Source organism: Bubalus bubalis, chromosome 12 (assembly GCF_019923935.1).
Source record: "Bubalus bubalis isolate 160015118507 breed Murrah chromosome 12, NDDB_SH_1, whole genome shotgun sequence".
Taxonomy (NCBI): domain Eukaryota; kingdom Metazoa; phylum Chordata; class Mammalia; order Artiodactyla; family Bovidae; genus Bubalus; species Bubalus bubalis.
In genome coordinates, this window is record NC_059168.1 from 59,512,586 (window position 1) to 59,526,644 (window position 14,059).

General features: G+C 38.6%; 1 protein-coding gene across 10 annotated transcripts in view; it reads right to left on the reverse strand.

The window, feature by feature from the left end:
• Positions 1-14,059, reverse strand: part of USP34 (ubiquitin specific peptidase 34) — a 247,390-nt gene that overhangs the window by 163,978 nt on the left and 69,353 nt on the right. For all 10 annotated transcript variants that reach the window (XM_045162247.1, XM_044926026.2, XM_044926027.2 and 7 more), the window contains exons 6-8: positions 5,869-5,936; positions 2,152-2,344; positions 586-647 (exon numbers count right to left, since the gene is read on the reverse strand). In XM_045162247.1, coding sequence (XP_045018182.1) covers positions 586-647; positions 2,152-2,344; positions 5,869-5,936 — 323 coding nt within the window. The remainder of the gene's footprint in view (positions 1-585; positions 648-2,151; positions 2,345-5,868; positions 5,937-14,059) is intronic.

Genomic DNA, 14,059 nt, shown 5'->3' on the forward strand with positions numbered 1-14,059 from the left:
GGTGGGCTATAGTCCATGGGGTCACAAAAGAGTCCAACACAACTGAGCCACTAAACAACCACAGGGAACTAAGACTCTGCAAGCCATGCAATGGCACAGCAAAAATAAAACTAACAAACTCTGTTACAGCAGAAAATATTACTACCCAACTGAGATTTTAAAAAATGATTTCTATACTGGATGGACAACTAAACAGAATATTAGAAAAATAAGCATTTCTAAGTACTTTAAAAAGCTGTAGGTTATAAAAACTACTTTTTCATACGTGAGCATCATGAACTTGGTTTTTCCAAAAAAAAAAAAAAAAAAGTTAAATGAGAGCTTTTCCTGCATCAAGTGTGGTTTCCGAAAACTATCAGTACCATATTCTTTACTATTAAGTTCTCCTGTATAGTCTCTCTTTGTATTTTGTGAAAAATAACACTGTATGTTTTTTTTTAAGTGTTGCAATATATTCCTCTGAAAGCTTATTAAAGGCTATACCACAAGGCAAAATATTTCCAGTGAACACTTCAAATAGTCAGTTATATTTATCATATAAATAGCTACACACTGAAATAGTGTACTTATGCATAAATTACTTACGTTTCTGTGTCTGATACCAATGATTCATTATTGCACACATCATTGAAGGTGTGAAGCTGATTCTATACAGAAAAGAAACATTTTTCCAAAATTATTCTTGCATGTTATGCAACTGGCAAGAAACACAGTTTGATGTATTTGATATGTAGATCAGAAAGCAATAATCAGATCAAAATTATAAAATATAAGATCATCAGATATATACTTCCCAATTAGCCTATTTCATTTATCATTTTTAAACATGAATTCATTCCACAAGCAATACTTGGGCTTTATTTCACTGAGAATGTTAGAAAAAAGCTGAATAAGGGGAAAAAAATCACAAAAATTTAATGCAAAGCAGCAAGTAATGTGTCATTGCGTGCATGCCAAGTCACTTCAGTAGTGTCAGATTCTTTGCCACCCCATGGATTGTAGCCTGCCAGGCTCCTCTGCCATGGGGATTCTCCAGGCAAGAATACTGGAGGGGATTGCCACGCCCTCCTCCAGGGGATCTTCCCAACCCAGGCACCAAACCCCTGTTTCTTATGTCTCCTGCATTGGCAGACAGGTTCTTTACCACCAGCGCCACCTGGGAAGCCCAATGAAATTCGAGAAAGGCTTCCTAGACCTATACTTTTAAGATTTGATTTGGGAAACTGCCATTGTTTTCTATATTTACAGTCTAATACATGGGTAAAATCTAGCCACTTCAGAATAACTATACTATAAAAATAGGTAGTAAATATAAAGGAGTAAATCTAATACAGACCTTTGTAAACCAGAGTAAGCATATCCATTCTGAAAAATGCAGCTAACTACTTAGCTCTAAGCAAACTGTCATGCAAGAAGACAGATTCAAGAACACCAGATTCTTGCCACCCGCCCCTCTCAGAGAAGCTAATAGTATGTATTTCTCACCATTTAAAACAGTATTTGCTACTGTGCAAACCAAAAGTTTCTGTTAGTCAAATCTGGCCTATGGCTCAATAATCTGTGGCTTCTACCTGAAATGAATTAGTTACTTATAATCTTCTATTCTTTTTCTCCCTGAAAACACTGCTTTCTAAATGTAAAAAAACTGAACAGCTAGGACTTCCCTGGTAGTCCAGTGGCTAAGACTCCATGCTCCAAATGCAGGGGGCCTGGGTTCAATTCCTGGTCAGGGAACTAGATCTCACATGCTGCAACTAAGATCTGGCACAATGAAATAAATAATAATAAATATTTTTTTTTAAAAAAGAAGGGGGAAATTTTACCCAAAAAATTATTAAAAAAAAAAAAATATATATATATATACATATATATATAAAAAACAAGTGAAGGAGTTGGACCTGGAAATCAAAAAGATCTAAGGTATAAATCCTTATAAGTCCCTGCCTCTTCACATTTAAAATAGGAGGAAAGAGAACACATAAGAAATGATTTGTAAGGACCACACAAAATAATGCACTTAAAGTCCTTAGCACAATGGTGCTCCATTGTGCTCCATAGGTGGCTCCATAAGCAGTAGGTATTATGATGATGATAATGACAGCCTGAGAAGGCAAACAAAAAATTACCAAAAATAAAACAAAAATAGCTTACAGTTATCTGACTTAGTCCAGCCAACCTCATAGTCAAAGTAGGTGACATAAAGTACTTAAATGCAAGATCTAGGCTTTCTTTATCAAAGCACAACGTCGTGTCCAATGGTTCTTTCACTGTGCTCCACATTAAGTCAGCCATGTTGCGAGCCGCACTCTGCCTTAACTCCTGATCAGAGAGCTTGCATAAATACCTGAAATGATTCAGAAATACAACATACACAAAAACTTGCAACCTATTTCTTAATCCAACTTAAAAATTCAATAATATTACTTTGCTCCCTAACTTCGAAATGTTTAGTACAGTAGAACCTGACATCCTGGGATTAATATCCCCAATTTAAACTATTTCTAAGTGATGCTTCAAGCACTGTGACCTGTGGCAACGTGTCCTTTGCTGAGAGTTCAACATGAATCAGAAACTGCAAAGTCCAACACAACATAGAAGGTGGGTGGAGGGAGGGAAGGAGGGAGGGAGAAACTACACAGAGACAAGTGGTTTAACATCAGATTCTGTACCCACACCTCCAGTAAAGCTTTCTATTCTCTAATACCTGTCATGTATACAGCTCTTGCTTTTAATAAGTTTCAGTTAACTTCATACAAACAACATATCTACTTCCTGACACAGCCAAAATCTTTCAAAATGTGTACATTTTAAACAGCACTATTTGGGTTTCAAAAATCACAATCCACTGGTTTTCCTTTCAGGCCCTACCTATATTATTTGGTTGGTTCCTCCTCCTCTACCCAACCTTTCAACATTACTGCTCCTCAGGGCTCATAATGGATTGCAAAAAGACTCCATATCCTTCCCATCACTTCATACAGCAGTCTTTGCAATGTGACTTCACCACTCTTCCTATCAAAAGTGTCATTTCTCTACTTCCTTGCACCTGAACTTTGCCATGAAAGTACCTTTGGCCAATGGCACAAAGAAATGTGACACAGCAGAAGCTTAAAAGCATTTGGGCTTGCTCTCTATTGCTGGGAACTCTTCAACTACCAAGAAAATGGACTCAGGAAAGCCTACTGGATGAAAGACACATAGCTAATGCCCCAAATAACATCCAGCCAACTGCCAAAATATATATGAGCACCTGTCTCCACCCGAGACCAATCCACCTGCCAACCACAAGACAAACAAATGAAGTTATCTATCCTAGAGCATCCAGGTCCAGCCAAGTCAACACAGATCGGAAGAGCTAACCAACCAGGGACCTGTGAGAAATGATAAATGGCTGTTATTTTAAGCTACTAGTGCTGGGTGTTTTCTTACACAGCAAAAGCTACCTGATGCAGGCCTGCATCCTAGCTTCACTTCTATTCTCTTTCTACGTTCTCTCCCTAGATGAGTTCATTTATTTACTCCAGAAGATTCTAAGAGTGATTCTTTATGCTGACAACTCCTAAATTAATGCTGTTGTTCTAAATTACATGCTTTTACTCCCAATTTCCTACTGTCACTTAAATGTCCCACAGGCATGTAAAAATGAAGTCTTTAAACTCTCCCAGTCTTTCCCATCTCAGTTAATGATACCAACTGCAAAAAGAGGAATCAAGGAGAAAAGGGTTAAGTGTCATCCACTACACTATCCCTTTTCTTAAACTCCACAATCACCAATCTTGTTGCTTTCATTCTCAACTATATCCAGTGAATCTGCAAAACATAACAATAACCTTGTACAAGTTTATTGCTTATCAACAATCCTTGAACAAGTATCCCTAACTTCTTTCCAGGACTACTGCATTAACTTTTCAGTTGGTCTCCCAGCTTCTCCTTCAACCCTCCTATAATTTATGAGGGAACTTCCAAGCTACTAAAAGGCCAACCTGATCTTTTAAAAACCACTATGAGGGCTTCCCTGGTGATCCAGTGGTTAAGAATTCATCTGCCAATGCAGTGGACACACTTTCAATCCCTGGTCCAGGACAATCCCATGCTGCAGTGTGCCCCATGGGCACACTGAGTCCCGTGTGCCACAACTACTGAAGCCTGTGCACCTGGAACCTGTGCTCTGCAACAAGAGAAGCCCCTACCCTCCACAACTGGACACAGCCCATGGGCTTGAAGCAGTGAAGACCCAGCACAGGCACAAACAAAATAACCAAATCTTTCTAGAAAATTAAGCTATTAAAAAAAAAAAACAAAGCCATCAGGATTCATCTACTTAAAACCCTTCAACAGACCCCACTGCTAAAAGTAAATTCAAATTCCTTGCAACAGCTTGAAGGTCCTAAATAATTTTATCAATCATATCATAATTGAACTTCCCTGTGCATTATTCTCTGCCAATCTATTTCTAGTTTTTTAATGTCATATTCTTTCCAACTTCAAAGCCTATGCCTTTATGTTCCTTCTACCTGAAATATGTCCTTCTAATTAATATCTGATGAGCAGATTCATGTTCTTCAGATGTCACCTTTCTGAAAGGCCTCATATTCTCTATCACCTTATATCTTTACTTGCACAGGATTCAGCATTATCTGATTCTTTTCCTGATACTTTCTCCAATAACTTAGACAGTAACTGGAAAATAGTAGGCACTAAAATTTTTGCAAATGCAAGAGTAAGAAAACTTATAAAGAACTCTTAAATATTATCAAGTAACACAATCTGAGAACACCAAAAGCTTACATCCTACATTTAAACAATACAATTCTTTCTCTATCTTCATCATAGGTTTCATTCATAGGTTGGGACTTACAAAACACAAGTATCACTTGCTCCTCAATGAGACTTTCTCCATACCCACAGTTACTAATTGTGACCTACCCTCTAGAACTCTCAATCCACCCTTGTCATTATTTTTCTCTGTAGTACTCATCAATTTCTTTTTTATTTTTTAATTATTTATTTCAATTGGAGGCTAATTATAATATTGTAGTGGTTTTTGCCATACATTGCCATTAATCAGCCATGGGTGTACACATGTTCCCCATCTTGAACCCACCCACCCTCGCCTCCCTCCCCATCCCATCCCTCAGGGTCATCCCAGTGCACCAGCCCTGAGCACCCCGTATCATGCATCGAACCTGGGCTGGGGATCTATTTCACATATGATAATATACATGTTTCAATGCTATTCTCTCAAATCATCCCACCCTCGCCTTCTCCCACGCGTCCAAAAGTCTGTTCTTTACATCTGTGTTTCTTTTGCTGTCTCGCATATAGGGTCATCGTTACCATCTTTCTAAATTCCATATATATGCGTTAATATACTGTATTGGTGTTTTTCTTTCTGACTTACTTCACTCTGTATAATAGGCTCCAGTTTCATCCACCTCATTAGAACTGATTCAAATGCATTCTTCTTAATAGCTGGTACTCATGACTTTCTAATGGACTCTATTATTTTTTATTGTGTACACAGATTACACAAAAGGAGGTAACTTTTCTTCTCTGCTATATTCCCTATGCCTATAAAACTTAGTATATATTTGCTTACTGAATAAATATAGCTGAATATCATGCAACCACTGTTAATCTCTCATTCTTTATACTCACGGGAAAAAAATTCCAACATGAATTGCTTAAAAGTAAACGTTAAATATAAAAATACATATGTTCATTAAAAACTATAAATTGTCAATTAAAATTTTCTCTAGGGAATGTGAATGCAAAAGACTTTCAAACAATATAATTCTGTACTATTATATGAACAGTTTTAAACACTACTATATTGACAACAAGGGGAGAAAAGTTTTATAAACTTACCTGATAACGTATGTCCTAAAAGGAATAATGTGCTGCATGACAGCAGGGATATGCAGCCATATTCTAATCTATAAAGAAACATAAAAGCAATATTAATGTATAATGAATATGTGAAATACATGTCTTTAAGAACAAGAACATTTAGTATTTTGCTACATCTAAAACCTAAATATTTTGTAAAGGATAAACTAAGAAATATGACTGAACACATACAAGTAGTTTAACCTATACATTTTTAATACATATACCTAAAATCAACCTGAAGAATTACTATCAGCATCTTGATAAAAAGGGAGAACCATCAATCCAAGAGTATCTTACTACCTGCTATTCTATACCTCTTTGCATGGTAGCAACCCAAATACAATAGAACTATATAATTTTTTCATAAATCATCTTAGTTTTTTAAATTATCTATTTATTTATTTATTAGGCTATGTTGGGTCTTAGTTATGGCACTCCAGCTTCTCTCTAGTTGTGGCACACAGGCTCAGTGGTTGTAGTATGCGGATGAGTTTCCCCATGGCGTGTGGCATCTTAGTTCCTCAACCAGGGATCGAACCCATGTCTCCTGTGTTGACAGATGGATTATTAACCACTGAGCCACCTGGAAAGCCCTATATGTCAATTACACCTTAATTTTTTTACAAAAATGACAAGGAGGTAGAACTTGTTTTACCGCATAACAAGACTTCTTAAAAAGAAGCAGAAATTGAGACAGTATGAAAAATAGCACAAGACTAATCAAATAGACAAATGGAACATACTATAAATCTGAGACTATGCCCAAGAAGACACATAAAGATACTTGATTTATGACAAAAATGAGTCTGCAAAACAAAGAGGAAAGAACTGTCTTTGCTACAAATAGTGATAGGACCAGGAGTTGGCTATATGAAAAAGAAAATGAATCCTAATCCCTCACATACACCACACACAGTTACCATGGAATTACAGGTCAAAATAACAAAGTAATATAACAAAACTTCAAGAAAATGGAAAAATATCTTCATAACCTGAGAATAAGATTTTTTTAACCATTAATGAGAATATTAACCATAAGGGAAAAATTTCTTATAAATTATACACCATTAAGATTTAAAGCAATCCTTAATGAAAATGCAAATTACAATGAGCTGTCATCTCACATAATTCAGAATGGCCATCATCAAAAAGACTACAGATAACAAATGCTGGAGAGGGTAGAAAGAAAAGGGAACCTTCCTGCAGCGTAGGTGGCAATGTAAATTGGTGAAGCCACAATGAAAAAGTCCAGAGATTCTGATAAAAACTAAAAACAGAGTTACCACATGATCCAACAATCCCACTTCTAGGCATATATTCTAAAAAGAAAGGGAAAAAAAATCTCTAATTCAAAAAGATACATCCATCCCCAATGTCCACAGGAACACTATTCACAATAGTGAAGACACGGAAGTAATCTAAATGTCCACCGACAGATGAATGAATAAACAAAATGGGGTATACATATCTGTTCCTGTTGTTCAGTTGCTAAGTACAACTCTTTGTGACCTCATGAACTGCAGCACGCCAGGCTCCCCTATCCTCCACTATCTCCCAGTTTGCTCAAATTCATGTCCACTGAGTTGATGAGGCTATCTAACCATCTCATCCTTTGCCGTGCCCTTCTCATTTTGCCTTAAATCTGTCCCAGTATCAGGGACTTTTCCAATGAGTTGGCTCTTTGCATCAGGTGGCCAAAGTACTGGAGCTTCAGCTTCAGCATCAGTCCTTCCAATGAAAATTCAGTTGATCTCCTTTAGGATTGACTGGTTTGATCTCCTTGGTGTCCAAGGTCTTCTCCATCACAATTTGAAAGCATCAATTCTTCAGTGCTCAGCCTTCTTTCCTGTCCAACTCTCACACCTGGAGACTACTGGAAAAACCGTATCTTTGACTATGCAAACCTTTGTCGGCAAAGTGATATATCTGCTCTTTAATACACTCTGTTTGTCATAGCTTTCCTTCCAAGGAGCAAGCATCTTTCAATTTCATGGGACTAGTCACCAGCCACAGTGATTCTAGAGCCCAAGAAGATAAAACTGGTTTCCACTTCCACTTTTTCCCCTTCAATTTGCCATGAAGTGATGGGACCAGGTACCATGATCTTAGATTTTTTACAATCAAATTTCAAGCCAACTTTTTCATTCTTCTCTTGCACCTTCATCAAGAGGCTCTTCAGTTACTCTTCACTTTCTGACATTAGAATGATATCTGCATATTGAGATTGTTGATATTTCTCCTGGCAATGTTGATTTGAGCTTGTCATTCATCCAGCCCAGCATTTTGCATAATGTACTCTGCACAGAAATTAAATGAGCACAGTGACAATATACAGCCTTTTCATATTCCTTTCCCAATTCTGAACCAGTCCTTTGTTCCATGTCTGGTTCTGTTGCTTCTTGACCCTCATACAGGTTTCTCAGGAGACAGGTAATGTGGTCTGTCATTCCCATCTCTAAGACTTTTCCACGGTTTGTTGTGATCCACAAGTCAAAGGCTTTAGCGTAATCAATGAAGCCAAAGTAGATATTTTTCTGGAATTCTTGATCACAGCACTTTAACAGAATCATTTAGGATTTGAAACAGCTCAGCTGGAATCTGTCACCCCCACTAACTTTGCTCATAGTAATGCTTCCTCAGGCCCACTTGATTTCACTCTCCAGGATGTCTGGCTCTAAGTGAGTGGCCAAACCATGTTCATTATCAGGTGATTAAGACTTCTTGCATAGTTCTGTGTATTCTTCCCTCCTCTTCTTTATCTCTTCTGCTTCTGATAGATCTTTACCATTTCTGTCCTTTATCAGGCCCATCCTCGCATGAAATGTACCCCTAGTATCTCCAATTTTCTTGAAGTGATCTCCAGTTTTTCCCATCTAATTGTTTTCCTCTCTCTCCCTGCATTGTTCATTTAAGAAGGCCTTCTCATCTCTTCTTGCCATTCTCTGGAACCCTGCATTCAGTTGGGTTTATCTTTCCCTTTCTCCCTTGCTTTTGGCTTATCTTTCCTAAGCTATTTGTGAAGCCTCCTCAAACAGACAAACAGCCTTCCTGCATTTCTTTTTCTTTGGGATGGTTTTGGTCACTGCCTGCTGTACAATGTGACAAACCTCCGTCCATAGTTCTTCAAGCACTCTATCACATCTACTCCCTTGAATCTATTTGTCACCTCCTGAATCTATTTGTCACCTCAACTGTATAATCATAAAGAATCTGATTTAGGTCATACCTCAACAATCTAGGGATTTCCCCTACTCTCTTCAATTTAAGCCTTAATTTTATAAGGAATCCATGATCTGAGCCACAGTCAGCTCCAGGTCTTGTGTTTGCTGACTGTACTGAGCTTCTCTATCTTTGGCTGCAAATAACATAGTCAATTTAATTTCAGTACTGACCATCTGGTGATGTCCACGTGTAGAGTCTCAAGAGACTGTTGGAAGAGTTGTTGGAAAAGGGTTTTTGCTATGACCAGCATGTTCTCTTGACAAAAACTCAGCCTCTGCCCTGTTCATTTTGTATTCCAAGGCCAAACTTGCCTGTTAAACTCCTGACTTCCTACTTTTAATCCTACTTCCTAATCCCTATGATAAAAAGGACACCTTTTTTTGGTGCGTGTTCCAAAAGGTCTTGTAGGTCTTCACAGAACCAGTCAACTTCAATTTCTTCAGCATCAGTAGCTGTGGCACAGACTTGGATTCCTGTGATGTTGAATGGTTTGCCTTTGAAACAAATTGAGACCATTTTGTCATTTTTGAGACTGCAACCAAGTACTGCATTTTGGACTCTTATTGACTATGAGGGTTATTCCATTTCTTTCAATAGATTCTTACCTATAGCAGTAGATATAATGGTCATTTGAATAAATTTGACCATTCCCATCCATTTCAGTTCACTAATTCCTAAGATGTCAATGTTCGATCTTGCCAATTCCTCCTTGACCACATCCAGTTTACCTTAATTCATGGACCTAATATTCCAGGTTCCTAAGCAATACACTTCTTTATGGCATCGGACTTTACTTTCACCACCAGCTGTATCCACAACTGAGCATCATTTCTGCTTTGACCTAACCCCTTCATTCCTTCTGAGCTCTTAGTTAATTGTCCTTTGCTCTTCCCCAGTAGCATACTGGACATTCTAACCTAGGGGGCTCAGCTTCTGGTGTCATATCTTTTTGCCTTTTCATACTGTTCATGAGGTTCTCCAGGCAAGAATACTGGAGTGGATTTCCATTTCCTCCTCCAATGGACCACATTTTCTTGGAACTCTTCACTATGATCCGTCCATCTTGGGCGGCCCTACATAGTGTGGCTCATAACTTCATTGATTTACACAAGCCCCTTTGCCACAGACTATAATCCATTAACTGGGGTGCATGTGTGTGTGTGTGTGTGTGTGTGGGTGGGTGGGTGTGAGTGTGTGTGATAGAATATTACTAAACCATTAAAAAAAAACAACTTGCAATTTGCAGCAACATGGGAATGGACCCAGACATTATCATACATAGTGAAGAAAGTCAGGCAGAGAAAGACAAATTCTATATGATATCACTCATACATGGAATCCAAAAAAATAATACAAATCAACTTCTGTACAAAACAGAATACTTATGGTTACCAAAGGGAAAGGTGAGAGGAAGGGATAAATTGGGAGTATGAGATTAACATCTACTTCAGCTTCATTGACTACATGAAAGCCTCTGACTATGTGGATCACAACAAACTGTGGAAAGTTCTTTAAGAGACAGGAATATCAGACAACATTATCTGTTTCCTAAGAAATCTGTATGTGGGTCAAGAAGCAATAGACTCTTACATGGAACAAATGACTGGTTGAAAGTTAAGGAGTACAGAAAGGCTGTATATTGTCTATTTATGCAACTTCTGTGCAGAATACATCATGCAAAATGCCGGGCTGGATGAATCACAAGCTGGAATCAAGATTGCCAAAAGAAGTACCAACATCCTCAGATATGCAGATGATACCACCCTAATGGCAGACTGTGAAGAGGAACTAAAGAGCCGCTTGATCAAGGTGAGAGAGGAGAGTGAAAAAGCTGGCTTAAAACTCAACATTTAAAAAACTAAGATCATGGCATCTGGTCCCATCACTAAATGCAAATAGAAAGGGAAACTGAAACCAATGACAGACTTATTTGGGGAGGCTCCAAATCACTGCAGACTATGACTGCAGCCATGAAATTAAAAGATGCTTCCTCCTTGGAAGGAAAGCTATCACAAACCTAGACAGTGTATTAAAAAGCAAAGCTATCACTTTGCTGACAAAAGTTTGCATAGTCAAAGCTATGGTTTTTCCAGCAGTCATGTACAGATGTGAGAGCTGGACCATAAGAAAGTCTGAGCACCAAAGAATGGACATGAATTTGAGCAAACTCTGGGACACAGTGAAGGACAGGGAAGGCTGGCGTGCTGCTGTCCATGGGGTCACAAACAGTCAGACACAACTGAGCAACTGAACTACAACAATGAGATTAATAAATACATACCACACCTTAGATATAAATAAGGGCTTATAAACAATAAGGGCTTCCCTGGTGGCTCAGTGGTAAAGAATGTGCCTGCCAATGCAGAAGACATGGGTTAGATCTCTGGTCTAGGAAGATCCCACATGCTGGAGAGCAACTAAGCAAGCCCTTGTGTCACAACTACTGAGCCCATGTTCCACTGCAGCCCACTCACCCTAGAGCCTGTGTATCAGAACAAGAGAACACATCACAGTGAGAAGCCGGCCCCAACTCACTGCAACTGCAGAAAGCTCCATGCAACAATGAAGACCCAGCACAGCCAAAAATATCAATAAACAAAAATTTTAAAAAACAAACAAGGATTTACTGTATAGTACATGGGACTATGTTCAGGATCTTGTACTAACCTATAGTGAAAATGAAGCTGTATACCTAAAACTAACATAATATTGTAAATCTACTATTTGTTGTTTTAGCTGTTAAGTTGTATCTGACTCTTTGCAACCCCATGGACTGTAGACCCCAGGCTCCTGTCCCTGGGATTTTTCAGGCAAGAATACTCGAGCGGGTTGCCATTTCCTTCTCTGGGAGGTCTTCTCAGCCTAGGGATCAAATCCACTACTACTACTACATCTCCTGCATTACAGATGAACTCTTTACCACTGAGCCAGTTATATTAAAAATAATCATCTTTAAAAGATACAAGAGAATGGAAAGCAAAACCAGAGTTGAAGAAGATATTAGTAATCCATGGATGTCAGGCAAAAGACTTATATAAAAAACATATAAGGAATTTCCATATATCAGTAAGGAAAGGGCAAACAATTTGATTTTTTAAATGAATTTAATAAACCTGAACTGACACTTCTCAAAAAATATTCAAATGGCTAATAGCCCATGAAATTGTGTTCAATTTCTTTAGTCATTTAAAAATACAAAAGGAGGACCATAATGAGATACCACTACTCATCCATCAGGAGTAAGAACACTTGATGTTTGCTTGGATATGGAGCAATGGGAAACCTCATTCCTGGTAGGAGTATAAACTAATACAATCACTTAGGGAAACCTTAACATTAATGTGTAAGAGTGATTTTATGCATAACTTGTCATCAACAAATTCCACTACTAGATATATATCAAAATAAAACACATGCACATATGCACCAAAAGACATGTAAGAGGTTGCTGACACCACATAACTCTTAAATAATCTAAATGTCCAACACCAGTAAAACAGACCAATGGAAGTGTATTTTAAAGGAGTATTATACAACAATGAAATTGAGCTACTTCAGCTACACACAATCTCAATTTTAAATTAAACTAGCCATACATGCTACAGTCCAAGGGGTCACTAAAAGTCAGGCACGACTGAACGACTTCACTTTCACTTTTCACTTTCATGGAGAAGGAAATGGCAACCCACTCCAGTGTTCTTGCCTGGAAAATCCCAGGGACGGGGGAGCCTCATGGGCTGCCATCCATGGGGTCGCACAGAGTCAGACACGACTGAAGCAACTTAGCAGCAGCAGCAGTAGCAATACATGAAAGATGCATTATGTGTAACTTCACATACATGGTTCAGTTCAGTTCAGCCACTCAGTTACGTCCAACTCTGTGACCCCATGGACTGCAGCACTTGAGGCTTCCCTGTCCATCACCGACTCCCAGAGCTTGATCAAAGTCATGTTCATCGAGTTGGTGATGCCATCCAATCATCTCATCCTCTGTCTACAATTTTTCCCAGCACCAGGGTCTTTTCAAATGAGTCAGTTCTTCACATCAGCTGGCCAAAGTATTGGAGTTTCAGCATCAGCATCGGTCCTTCCAATGAATATTCAGTACTGATTTCCTTTAGGATTGACTGGTCTGATTTCCTTGCAGTCCAAGAGACACTCACGAGTCTTCTCCAACACCACAGTTCAAAAGCATCAATTCTTTGGCGCTCAGCTTTCTTTATAGTCCAACTCTCTCATCCATACATGAAGTGAAGTGCAGTGAAAGTCCCTCAGTCATGTCCAACTCTTTGCAACCCCACAGACAATAAAGTCCATGGAATTCTCCAGGCCAGAATCCTGGAGTGGGTAGCCTTTCCCTTCTCCAAGGGATCATCCCAACCCAGGGATCGAACCCAGCTCTCCCACATTGCAGGAGAATTCTTTACCAGCTGAGCCACAAGGGAAGCCCTTACATGACTACAAGTCATCCATACATGACTACTGGAAAAACCAAAGCCTTGACTAGTCGAACCTTTGTCGCAAAGTAATGTCTCTGCTTTTTAATATGCTATCTAGGTTGGTCATAACTTTTCTTCCAAGAAGCAAGCATCTTTTAATTTTATGGCTGCAGTCACCATCTGCAGTGATTTTGGAGCCCCCAAAAATTAAGTCTGTCACTGTTTCCATTATTTCCCCATCTATTTGCCATGAAGTGATAGGACCAGATACCATGATCTTAGTTTTTTGAGTGCTGAGTTTTAAGTCAACTTTTTCACTCTCCTCTTTCACTTTCCTCAACAGGCTCTTTAGTTCTTCTTCACTTTCTGCCATAAGGGTGGTGTCATCTGTGTCTCTGAGGTTACTGGTATTTCTCCCAGCAATCATGGTTAACCATACATGGTTAACAAGGGACAAAACTAAGTTATAGTATTTCAGGCTATAAGCTTAAGTAATAAAACAATAA